Here is a 13,180-nt window from a genome sequence, read left to right as displayed (position 1 = left end):
TGTATATATAATAATAGTTAATATGTTAATAATAGGAAAAGCTGCCTGCATTGACAAGTTATGTATCACACCTCAAGAGCTGCTTTCTCGCCTGGGAGAATTTGGACAGTTCTGTCCTGTCAGCCTGGCAGAATCCCAGGAATTATTTGATTGCTCTGCAGCTGACTCCTTGGAATTTGCAGCAGAGTTCAGAGGGCACTACTATAAAATGAGTTCTCAGGAAAAACTGAATGTAAGTTTGTCTCTAACTCCAAATATTTACTAAGGAAAGAAAATGTCTTATATTTGAATTCATCAATAGGAAGGGATAGGTGCCCAGAAGCATGGGACTGGGGGCCCCATTACTGGAACCTGTGACTCTGAGACCAGTGAGGCAACTCAGAGGTGAGCTCCAAAACTGCATCCAGGACATATTTTGAAACATTGTAGGAGTCCAGGGTCAATGATGGGCAGTTGGCCTGGGCCAGCCTAACAGGCGGGGAGAGCCAACAGTGAGCCCCGTCAATGGAAGAGATGCTGAACACCAAGGGCTCAACCCACAGGGGATCCAGGGGATTCAGCTCCCAGGGTTGCCAAAGGGAATCAGAGTCACTAGAAATGAAGCAAGAGCTGATATATGCCTCTTGCACTTTATTTTTTTTTCTATCACTAGAACTCTTTATATACCTTATATTTCTGCTTAGTGGAATAGAATATGGAATTCTTCTCATAATGTCCATAATTTGATGATTTTAAAAGATTTATAGTTGAAAACAATGAAAACAAATCAGATGCCTCTGAGCATTTTATTTCCTTGGAGAATTAGAATTGTTGTCCCTTTATTATGAGATATTTATTTCTTCCTGCTTACTTAATGGTAATCATAGAATTTTTAAAACTGGAAGTGACATTAAAGGCCATGTATCTGGTCCACCCCCTCCATTTTACAGAGCGATTCCTGAAGCTGGAGAAGTTAACTCACCTGCCAAAGGCACCCAACTGGTTACACAGCAGGACAGGAAGGCGGGCTGGCAGGGGCCTGCTCTCTCCAGCGCCTGTCGTATAGCAGGAGCACAAGTATTTTTTGTAGGAATGAATGAATGAGCGACTGAGATGAGGATAAACCTTGGATGTGATCACTTGGGAATATTCCTATAGGGAATTTCCAGTCAGAGAAGAGGTTCTCACAGTTTGAGGAACAGCAGAATGCTGCTACTGAAAATGGGGAGGGTGCAGGAGAGCCTCAGTGGCCTTCTGATTGCCATAGTGTTCCTGGTTTAAATCATCTTGCTACTGAAATTCTTTTTTAATAGAAATTCTTGGAGAACCCAGAATTGTACGTGCCTCCCTTAGCACCTCATCCGCTTCCATCTGCTGACATGATCCCCAAAAGGCTGACTCTGTCAGAGCTGAAGAGTCGATTCCCTAAGTGTGCAGAGCTCCAGGGATACTGTCCAGTGACCTATCAGGAGGGAAAACAAAGGCAAGTCCTGGCCTTCGTGGAAGTATAGAATGATATTGCTACTCCAAATAAGTGGGTCATTCAACAATCTTAATATTTTGGTCAAAAGGTTGCTCTTATTTAATTGGAAAAATATTCTTTTTCTTCCTTGAGGTACATAGGTAGAAAGATAAAATACTTTTGAAATTTTATTTTTACAATGCTGCACATTAATTATCCAGTAGAGGTTACGTTTTGTTTTGTTTTTTGGTCTTCCAGATATGAAGCCCTAGTACCTGGTAGCATTAACTGTGCTTTAGAATATCGTAATCGTATATATATTTGTGAGAATAAAGAAAAACTCCAGAAATTTTTGAGGTGAGACTATTCACTAAATCATGGATATTTACTGAAAATTTTCTGGGAACTGGGGAGGGGTGTGTGTGTGTGTATGTGTATGTGTCTGTTCCAGGAACTGGTCCCTTACCCAAAGCCATCCAGGGTAAGATGGACTTTGAGTGCCTAATAATTACAGAATGGGATGGCTTTTAGGGTGGAGAAATGCCTGGATTCAGACCAAAGAATCAGAATCAAATTTTCTCTGGAGTCAGACTGCTACTAAAGTGTGGATCATGGGTTGGAGGCAAGACTACCAGGTCTAACTGAATTCTGTGTTGGTGTAAGATTAGGATAAGGAGTGGGAATTGGCAAGTTGAAGGGAAAGAGGGACATGTTCCAAGCAGAGGGACCAACAACAAACCTGGCCTAGGGTCTTCCTGAGCTGCAGGAACTTCATCATAGCTGGATGCGATGTGGAGAGGGGACCGAGTGAAGGCGAGGCTGGAGGTGGGGGCAGGGTCAGAGTTCAGAAGGTCAAGTAAGACCACCATGAAGCATTTGCGGTTTCATGGACTCACATGATATACACGGTTTGTGTCCTCATAGTGATCCTGAAGGCAATCTGAGCACATTGACTGATTTTAAGTGAGATCAGTGTAAGAATCAAATTTGCTCTGGAGTCAGACCACTCCTAAAGTGTAGATCATGGGTTGGAGGCAGAACTACCAGTGATGAGGCTGCTGGAATGATCTTGTCTGAAATACGATGGCATGTTTGAGCTCACCACAGTTATGTGGGGAAGGCAGCGGGCTTGGAACCACGGCCTGAGAAACACCGATGCAGGAATGCCAGAAGAGCTTATGAGGAAGACTGAGAAAGACGAACTACAGAGACATGAAGGGAGAGCTGGGATGAAGAGGGTTGAGGGAGGAGAGGGGAGGGATGGTGTGGCAACAGGTTCGAATCCTGCTCAGAGATCAAGCAAGATGAGGGCTTAAAAGCATTTGAGATTTAGGGTATAGCAGGTCATTGGTAATCTTGCCAAGAATGGTTTTGTCCAGTGACATGAGAAGAAGTCAACTACAGAGCTCCGAGGAGCAGATGAGAGCTGTGGAAACTGGGATCTTGCCTATAATCCAGAGGTTACAAGCAAACACAGATACCGACAGCAGCCAGGAGGCGAGGGACGCAGGCAAGCAGGCTGGGTGTGAAGACACAGGAGTTGGAGGCCTGCTGCACGCTGGACTGCACACGGCCGGCTGAAGGGACCAGCAGCTGCCCATCTCCTGCTGGAATAATCTGGAAAGCACATTGCTGTTTAAATTGTTCAGTTTCCTAAACATCCACGTTTGATTCAAATTTAAAAATAAAATACATGTGCATCAAATCCCATCTGCAGATAAAATTTGTGTGGCACCTTGCAATCTCTAGTGAAGCCACTGTTTGAAGAAGTTTAATTGTAAAAAGAGATGAGATGTTCATTTCTGGAAGGCATATAGGATTTAAGGAGTAAAGGTGGTTTTTCTTTTTTTTTTTAAATGGGGAATTATAAAGATGCTTAAATGCATGTGCATGGGAAGGACCCAATAAAGAAGGAAGTGGCAAAGATGCCAGGGCAGGGAGCCAGCAGCTGCTGTAGTAAGATGCCTGAAGAGAGGGTGTGGTGGGACCAAGGGGCCTGGTCTCAGATGGGAGGCATCTCCTCCACAGGAAGAGAACATGTGGGTGGCTCTGCTTGTGGTGGGCTGAGGAAGTCCCATCCCGACGGCTTCTCTAAGTATAGCATGGAATCTGCCTGGGGCGAGGGGGCATTTGGGAGAGTCAGAAGTTTGAAGAAAATAAAGTTTTATATAATTACTGTGAAAAAGGAGAAAACTGAGAGTAGGTGAGTAGGGCTGGGTACCCAGTTGACGTGAGTAGCTGTGCACTTCATGGAGCCCCAGCCTTCCCCCTTGTATCATTTTCTCCAGGGCAGAAAAACAAGTAGTGAACTTTATCTTCTAATAGTCTCTTGTCTAATCCTATCTATACACGCTGAGTATAACTGTGAGCATCCATCTAATAAATTTTGTGTTCTTAGGTCGCCACTGAAATACTGGGAACAGAAGCTTCCATACAAGCTTCCTCCGTTAAGGGAACCGATACTTCTTACTAGTCTTCCTTTGCCTGGATATCTGGAACAGGTTCTTTTACTTAATTTTCTGTCATATATATTAGAAGAATACAAATGATTTCTTCTTTTTAACACTAATTCTCATTTTGGGAACAATCGAATTTAAGGCAGAGTTTTCTGATTTTAAGCTGCAAATTCACTCAGCCTATTTTGTTTATGTGTAGTGTTTAAAATAAAATGTATGAAAATCCCCTGCTTCCATAGCTAATTCTGAAATATCTGCACCAAAGTAAAGAGAAAGTAGATCATCACAAAATTGTTTCCATTTGAATTATATAGATGTAGTTTGGTACTTACTTTTGAATTTCAGTGTCTGTGAAACTTTTTCGTAATTTGGAATGTGCAGATTCAGTCTGGGAGAGGGTTGTTCACGCACTACTCCAAAGAGTGGAGTTACAGTGACACAACCAAACCAAAAAGCCCACATTTTGCCCCACATCCAGATAAAGTCAGTTTTATTTATTCTTATTTATTTATCCTATTCGTTATATTTTATTTATCCAAGTATGATTTTTAAGAATAGTAAAACTTAGCAGCAGCCAACAACTATCTTTACTATTTTATTTTTACTAATTTTAAAGCTTTTTTAAAAATATATATTTTATTGCACTTCAGGTTCTGGGGTACATATGCAAAACATGCAGGATTGTTGCATAGGTACATACATGGCAATGTGGTTTGCTTCCTCCATCCCCTCGTCACCTATATCTGGCATTTCTCCCCATGTTATCCCTCCCCAACTTCCCTACCCCCTGCTGTCCCTCCCCTATTCCCCCACAACAGACCCCAGTGTGTGATGCTCCCCTCCTTGTGTCCATGTGTTCTCATTGTTCAACACCTGCCTATGAGTGAGAACATGCGGTATTTATTTTTCTGTTCTTGTGTTAGTTTGCTGAGAATGATGGTTTCCAGATTCATCCATGTCCCTACAAAGGACACAAACTCATCATTTTTTATGGCTTCATAGTATTCCATGGTGTATATGTACCTATTTTTAAAACTTTTTAAAATTCTACAAAATAAATGCCTAGGGCACAATTTCAAACCTTTGTCAGTAGTTCTCAACCACTTTGATTTTTTCAACTTGCCTATAAGGTTAGCCTTCAGTCTGGTTTAACATCAAAATGCCAGATGAAGCCCACCCAGAGAGGAGTATTCTCATGAAGGCCAAATTTTATCAGGAGGGCCTCTTATTACCTTCTGGGCTCTGGAATCTTACCAGTACTGACTACTGTGGTCCCTGGAATTCCTTGTTAGGTGGCCATGGGTCCTCAGAGTGGGAGGCAGTCTGGCCATTTCTGAGAATGGAAGCAGATGCGGGCCAAGATAGTGCAAAGCCCAGGGTCCCCTTTTTTCTTCTCTTTTTGTTATAAAAAATGTCAAACATATAAAAATAGAGAGAACTGTGTAATGAAGTCCATACGCCTATCCATTGCCCAGCTGGCACTAAGCCAGTTTGTAATTTTCATTTTTCCTAATCAAACATATTTTTATTTCTTTGCTGTTGGCTAACTGGTCATCTAACCATATTTATAAGCCCTATCCCCACTCCAGGAGGCTATTTGAGGCAAATAAACAATATTTGCCTCTTTATTGGGACTAAGAAAAGAAACCAAACTCAAGTATATACATAATTTGAATTGTCCCCTCCCTGCAGGGTATTGCAACTTCTCTAATAAAAGCAATGAATTCAGCAGGATGTTTAAAGCCCAAGTTCCCCTTCTTAAGTATAAGGAGATCTGCACTACTCTATATAGCACTTCATCTAAAAGGTATGTCTTTTTTAACGATTTACTACTCAGAATAAATTTAACATTAATGGTAGTATAAGTGATGAATAGGATTGTTAAACTGAGTTACCTTCTTTGTTAGAGAGAGTGGTGTGTGTGTGTGTGTGTGTGTGTGTGTGTGTGTGTGTTAGTAGCAAATACAATACAGGGAAAATATTTTAAATATCAAAGTTAAATTTCTAGTTTTCAAAGTAAGTACTATGAGTAATATAGTGAGCTCTCAAAAATCCGTGCCATAAAGAAGGGTGAAAACAGGCAGTTATGACCTAAAACAGAATACTCTCCAGATTTTATTTGGGATTTGGATATCTTCTCAACCATAACTACGTACCTAACTGAAATACACATCCAGGTTGCCTTCTCTTTCATTTAATGACTCACTACCTAGCAGAAATTATTCACAGTTCTGTGAAATTTTCTACAGCATTTAATCCCAAAGGTTCTGAATATACAAGAAAAAAGTATAAGAGGAAGATGGAGCAGTTTATGGAAAGATGTGAACTCATAACATACCTGGGTGTCAAGATGACCAGAAAATACATGGAACCTCAGTTCAGAGCCATTGACTTTGATCATAAGTTACAGACCTTTCTCTCTCTCAAAAATATAGACCCAATTAATGGGTAATTTACTTAGGTGACAGCAACCTGAATCTCAAGAGTTATCTGAAGGTGACAGAGGGAAACTGATAGAAGTTTGAAAATCTGGGCCTCTTAGAAGTACTTTTGCCACCTGAGCAACATACCATGGCTAGCAGACTTCACATGAACTCAAAGGTCTGCCAGCCAGTAAGGAGGATGCTTATATAAACATAAGTTTTAATACAATTTTAAAATGTGTTGCTCTTTGCCTGAACTTTGATGATTTAACAAAATAGACATTCCATTTAAAATTCCATATAGAAAATTTAAGTAACTCATTTAGTAAATATATTATTTTCCTTTTTAAGATTTTCAGTAGAAAAGCCAGTGTCTGTTAAAATTACTCATTAAATGTTAGAAAGCTTTAAGAAACACAATTAACATTGTTATAAATGAAACCAAAATATGGGTTATACATTTTACATAAGAAATTGTTTGTGGACTTTGTAAACGAAAGATACCATCATTTTCCCAAAAAAATAAATGGATTTTGCAACAACTAGCTCGCTGCCTCTTTTCTTTTTCTTAAGTATTCATTGCAGCATGCTTTATACCTCATTTTATAATTAGAAATTACCTGGAATTTTAAGAAGGATGAAAGAAATCTAGAATCATATGATGTTTATCAAATATGATGTTTATCAAAAAGTATATGCTAGAGGAAAACTTACTAAATTGAATTTAATGAGATTTTTTAAATAAGATCAATTTTCAGCAGCAATATAAAAAGATCTAGAATGTGAAACAGCAAGATTGACTCTTTAAAAATCAAAAATATGACCATTAACTGTGCAATCTTGGGTAAATTTCTCTGAGCCTTCATTTCTTAATGTCTACAACAGATGGTTTAGCTCTTTGATCCCTATAAATTCAGTAATGTTACTTAAAAACTAGAAGCCAAGAAGAAAAAAAAAACCTAGAAGCCTTTTTTATATATCTTTTCATTATATATTTTATAATAAAATGATTTTTAAACAAAAGTTAGAAGCCTATTGCCAAAGTTAGGATAAACCTCAAAAGCCTTTACTTCTTCAGGAGACTGGAGTTGCCAATAGCTACCAAGTTTTGCTGGCAACTTAAGCCCCTCCCCATTTTTGTTCCTTGCCCATTTCTGTTAATGCCTGTAATTTACCATCTTTCTATCACCAACTGCAATCTACTGGCTTTTTCATTCTTAACAAGATATAAATGTTCTTAGGTCTTTTCAGCCTATGGGTGTTATGAGTTTGCTTTAGCAGTTAAACCCAAACTTTACTGCCTCTGTGTCCCTGCCTTTATGAAGGGCAGCAGTCCCTGCAAGATACCACCAAGTGTTTCTTGGGGTCTCCAGGGTGTGTCCCATGTGGTCCCACTGCACATCCTCTGGGGATGAAGTTCTTTAGTATGGCTTCACCCTGAGAACTCTACAAGCCCAAAGATGCTGCCTTCTAAGCTCTAACATCTCATGCATCATTGTTCTGGAGCTGCTGAATTCTGCACAAAACTAGGGCAAATGGCCTTTCTCTTCCCTTAGTAGAAAGGAGCTCTGTCCCTGAGCTGAGCTGGCAACAAAAAACCATGTGATTCTCCCTTTTCACCTCTCTCTCCATAGAGTCTCTTCCTCTGAACAAATCTATACAGCACAGTGTAGCAGGTAGTAGCAGTGGGAAAGAAGTGAGGAGTCAAATTTCCTAGGGTAGCCTCTAGCACTGGACATTCCAGGCCCCTACCACTTATATGCAACTACAGTTAGCTACACTTGGGACCTTATTTAGAATAACTACTGGCACAGCTACCATTTCCCGGCTGTTTTCTGTGTGGCCAGAGAGAGTGTGCTAGTGGCTTTTTATGCATTATCTCATTCTTACACATGAGAAGAGCTTCCTATCCAAGATCACATAAGTTGTATCCAGATTCAGACCCTGATCTGCATAACTACAGAGTCTTGCTCTTACCCTTCCCACTTTCTGCATTGTAAGCACATCTTGGAAACCACCATCACAGTGTCATTGTTCTTTAGTGTCAGTAGTGTCCTTCGTGTGTGTCTGTGTGTGTGAGTGTACTTTAGAGTACAAGAAAAATACAGACAACACTTGGGAAAGTCTTCTTGTTGGAGCCTGAGAACCACTCCCCCTCCAGGTCCATATGGCACTCACACCCACCTATCATGTTTGCTTTCCTTCTCAGGGGAGCGTGTCATGTTTTCCATGTCAAGGGGTCTGTGTCCCTAACAAGGCAGAACAGCATTTCTGCAATAAGAATATGTATTCTTTTAAAACCTCTTATTGAAATTCTGCTTTTGTTTAGAAATTATGCCTGCATATTATTATAAATAATCCATTAACTAGCATCCCAAATATGATGAAAGAATATTTTGTTGTTTTTGTTTTTGGTTTTTGTTTTTTGAGACAGAATCTCACTCTGTCACCAGGCGCCAAGCTGGAGTGCAGTGGTACAATCTCAGCTCACTGCAACCTCCCGGGTTCAAGCAATTCTCTTGCCTCAGCCTCCCGAGTAGCTGGGACTACAGGCGCACGCCACCACGTCCAGCTAATTTTTGTATTGTTAGTAGAGACAGGGTTTCACCATGTTGGCCAGGATGGTCTCGATCTCTTGACCTCGTGATCTGCCCGCCTCGGCCTCCCAAAGTGCTGGGATTACAGGCTTGAGCCACCGTGCCCGGCCGAAAGAATATTTTGAATGGGTGTCCAGGGACCCTTAAACCTTCCCTGTGTGAAACAATAACAGAGTGAGTGTCCAGGCCACAGTGCTCACTGAGGCTCACAGACTCCTTTTGCCCACCCCTACCCTCCAGCTGCTGCCCCAACCTTGAGTGCTTCAGGAAGAGACTGAGGCAGTGCAGCTTTGAGGGCAAGGGAAACTCCAACCAGCCTATGCCTCTCCATGGCTTGTCTATATGTCATTTTCACAGCAACAATAACTTCACTCAGGTTGGAGAAGCAGTCTCCATTTGACAGATCCTAAATCAAACAGTAAATGAAATGTGGAAAAGTAGGAAAAGGATTTTGGAATACTTCCTTTCCTTCTTTTTTTTTTTTTAACCATTATACTCAGATCCACACTGAGTAGATAGGCTATATTTGACCATTCCTATTGCTGGCCTGTGTACTGCTGTACCATATTTTAAAATGCTATGTTAAGGTTGGACACAGTGGCTCATGCTTATAATCCCAGCACTTTGGGAGGCCAAGGTGGGAAGATGCTTGAGCTCAGGAGATTCAGATGAGACGAGCCTGGGCAACATAGTGAGACTATCTCTACAAAAGTTTTAAAAATAAATGAATAAAATAATGTGTTGAATCTTTCTTTCTCATATTTAGGATCATTTGCCTGATAAAAATTCTGAGAAATAAAATTGCTGGGTTAAAGGGCATAAATATTCTTAGATGGATATTCACAATTCATATTACCAAGCAACTTTCCAAAATAGTTATAGCAATTCATACTGCTTCCAGAAGCACTGAGGATCACCAGTTTTAATACTTTTTAACAATTATGTGGCTATTACCTTCATAGTTTTTTTTTCTTTAATAGGTGAAAGCAGAACCTTGCTGCTTCAATCTGAACTAATAGATTTAAAAGTTGTTCTTCATGAGTTCTTTATGTAATATAGACATCAACCTTTTGTAGTAAATATATCTTATTTTTTAGGTACTAACATAAAACCTGTTCATTATACCTTTCTGACCTTTTTTTTTTTTTTTTTTTTTTGAGACGGAATCTCTCTTGTTGCCAGGCTGGAATGCAGAGGCTCATTCTGAGCTCACTGCCACCTCTGCCTCCTGGGTTCAAGTGATTCTTTTGCCTCAGCCTCTCTTAGTAGCTGGGACTACAGGCACACACCACCATGCCCAGCTAATTTTTGTATTTTTAATAGAGATGTAGTTTCACCATGTTGGCCAGGATGGTCTTGGTCTCTTGACCTCATGACCTGCCTGCCACTGCACCCGGCCCAGAGTTTCACTCTTTTCCCAGACTGAGTACAATGGCATGATCTTGGCTCACTGCAGCTTCTGCCTCCCAGGTTCAAGCGATTCTCCTGCCTCAGCTCCTGAATAGCTGGGATTATAGGTGCGTGCCACCACACCTGGCTAATTTTTTGCAATTTAATAGAAATGGGGTTTCACCATGTTAGCCAGGCTGATCTTGAACTCCTGACCTCAGGTGATCCCCTTGCCTCAGCCTCCCAAAGTGCTGAGATTACAGGCGTGAGCCACTGCGCCTGGCCGATTTTTGTATTTTTAGTAGAGACGGGGTTTCACCATGTTGGCCAGGCTGATTTTTAATAGTTTTCTAGGCTCTGGAAATTCTTCAATCTTTAAAGATGGAATATTCCATTCTGTTTTCTTCTACTTATTCACTTATTTGTGTTTTTAAAAATATATATTAAATTATTTAAGCCTTCTAGAATTTATTTCAGGATACAGTGTGAACTGTGGTTTTAAATTCCTCAAAATTCAAAGTACAGTAATAAATACTATCATTTTAAACATTTTCAATTATATATTTTTAATTTTCGTTCAATTCATTTGATAATTTGTTTAATTCAGGTAATTCATTAAAATTTCACAAATTCAGTGGTGAAGGGCAGGGAGTTCAGAACAGGATAGGAATGAGAGAAAAATTTTACACACGAATGACTTTATCTAGTTGTGGTTTTTTTGTTTTGCTTTTTTCTTTTTTTTCTCTCCTCCTCCTCCTCCTTCCTCCTTCTCCTCCTGCTCCTCTTCTTCTTCTCCTTCTCTCTTCTTTCTTCTTCTTCTTCAACAAATGAAGACCTGGGTAAAAATTTTTTACAAAGCCTGAGAGCCCTTAACTTTGGTTGGTTCTGGGAAGAATTCTCAGAGGGAGTGACATCTGAATTAAATGGACCTTTTAGAATCAAAGCATGTAAAAATTAGAAAAATAAGTCCAATTTGAGATTATAACCAGGGAGTGAAAGGCATTCCAAGAATTAATTTGTGAGCGCATGTATTTACCAAACCTGTGAGAGGCACATTGAAGAGTGCTTAGCATACACAAGCATGTGTATATTTACAAGAATTCTACCAGTCTACATATAGTAGGAGATTAAAATATAAGCAGATACACTCCCTGTCCTTGTGTAGTACAGGACACATGGGATCTGGAAATTGGAGCACTACTGGATTAGTACTGTAAAATCCCTCTCAAGAAGCACTATTGGCATTGAACATTGACAATTAGCCTTCGGTTCTCCTCAAATCCCTTTAAGTCATATGAGCCTTGGACTATAGTTCCTTTCAGCTACAGTTATCAGCCAACCATCCCAGGCCACACAAATATTTTTTATGCCCTTCATCATGACAAAGGACTTCCACTAACCTGTAATTGCCAGATGATCATAATCTTCTCCTTCCGCCAATCTGCTAGGTTCTCCACTGACATGGCACACCTGGAAGTCAGTCAGCATAGGCCTTTGATAGTGAAATCCGTGAGTCCCTGTAGCCTCTCAAGGCAAAAAAAAAAAAAAAAAAAGGGAGAAAAGAGTGGAAACTAGATTCGGAGAAGATAGCCTTTTTATCAATATTCACCCTGTAATTGATCTTACTTACAGTTTATAATCTATGCTCTGATAACTCCATTATTAATATCTCAATTTTGTTCTCAGCTCTGAACTCCAGATTGTTACCTATGACTGCCTACTATACTTTGTTATCTAGTTAACATTTCAAATTTAGTATGTCCACCCCACACTTATCATCCAACCCAACTTCTCTTCCTCCAGATCAGTTAATGGTAACACTGTACCTTCTGTTGATTTAGCCCCAAACCCAGAAGTCAATCTTGATTGCATTGTTGCCGTCACTCCCCACATCCATTCTCAGCAAGTCCTGTCAGAAAGACTTATCCCCCAAATCTACCTCAAATATGGGCTCTTCTCACATTTTACACTGCTGTCACCGTCATCTCCATGCCTCCACTCATGTCCCTCTAGGACCTACTCTTCATCTAGCAGCTGGAGTAATTTTTGAATACATAAGTCAGATTCAACAGTCCTTTTGAAAAATCTTCCAGTGATCTCCTATTTCAGTTAAAATAAAATCCAAACTCCTTTTCCTTGGCATAAAAGACTACATGATCTGGCTCTTCCTACCTTTTCAACATCCTCTCCATCTTTTCCTTTTTTCTTTTTTTTTTTTTTTTTAGACAGAGTCTTGCTCACTGCAACCTCTGCCTCCTAGGTTCAAGCGATTCTCATGCCTCAACTTCCCAAGTAGCTGTCCCACCACACCCAGATAATTTTTATATTTTTAGTAGAGATGGGGTTTTGCCATATTGGCCATGCTGGTCTTGAACTCCTGGCCTCAAGTGATCCACCCGCTTTGGCCTCCCAAAGTGCTGGGATTACAGGCATGAGCCACTGCACCTGACCTGGCATTGACCAATAACTTTTAAATGCCATTATGTCCTCTACAGCGTTTGAAGAATGTGCTCTATTTGTACTAATTAAGTGGCTGTTCCTGACTCTTTCGCCATGTGTATGTAAAGCCTCAAGGTAATCAGTAGCTGTACCCTTAAAACACTGGAATACAGATAACCATTTTCCCATCTCACATTGTATTTTCATTCAGGATTTTATATCTACTTTATTTGTTTACTCTTCGAATTAGACATGATTTTGCATAATCAATGTTTGTTTAGATTTCCCTCATATTTACTTTTCTCTCTCTCTCTCTCTTTTTTTTTTTTTTTTTTGCTTATACTACTAGGCAAAGACTTGAATGTGTAATGCTGTCATACTTTCCACTGAGCTTCAAAGAAAGAAAGCAGAATGAAGCTTGTTGTAAACTTTTAT

At 40.0% G+C, this 13,180-nt stretch overlaps 1 protein-coding gene across 1 annotated transcript in view; it reads left to right on the top strand.

Moving 5' to 3' along the window:
* The window catches only part of AK9 (adenylate kinase 9), a 209,229-nt gene extending 202,367 nt beyond the window's left edge, over positions 1–6,862 (top strand). The window contains exons 35-40 of the mRNA XM_037727441.1: positions 36–232; positions 1,293–1,462; positions 1,700–1,798; positions 3,840–3,942; positions 5,590–5,704; positions 6,147–6,862. Coding sequence (XP_037583369.1) covers positions 36–232; positions 1,293–1,462; positions 1,700–1,798; positions 3,840–3,942; positions 5,590–5,704; positions 6,147–6,349 — 887 coding nt within the window. The 3' untranslated portion in view covers positions 6,350–6,862. The remainder of the gene's footprint in view (positions 1–35; positions 233–1,292; positions 1,463–1,699; positions 1,799–3,839; positions 3,943–5,589; positions 5,705–6,146) is intronic.
* Positions 6,863–13,180: the final 6,318 nt, after the last annotated feature.

Source organism: Cebus imitator, unplaced genomic scaffold, assembly GCF_001604975.1.
Source record: "Cebus imitator isolate Cc_AM_T3 unplaced genomic scaffold, Cebus_imitator-1.0 Scaffold231, whole genome shotgun sequence".
NCBI classification, from domain to species: Eukaryota; Metazoa; Chordata; class Mammalia; order Primates; family Cebidae; genus Cebus; species Cebus imitator.
Note: the sequence above shows the minus strand (reverse complement) of the source record. Positions and strands in the feature narration are given on the sequence as shown.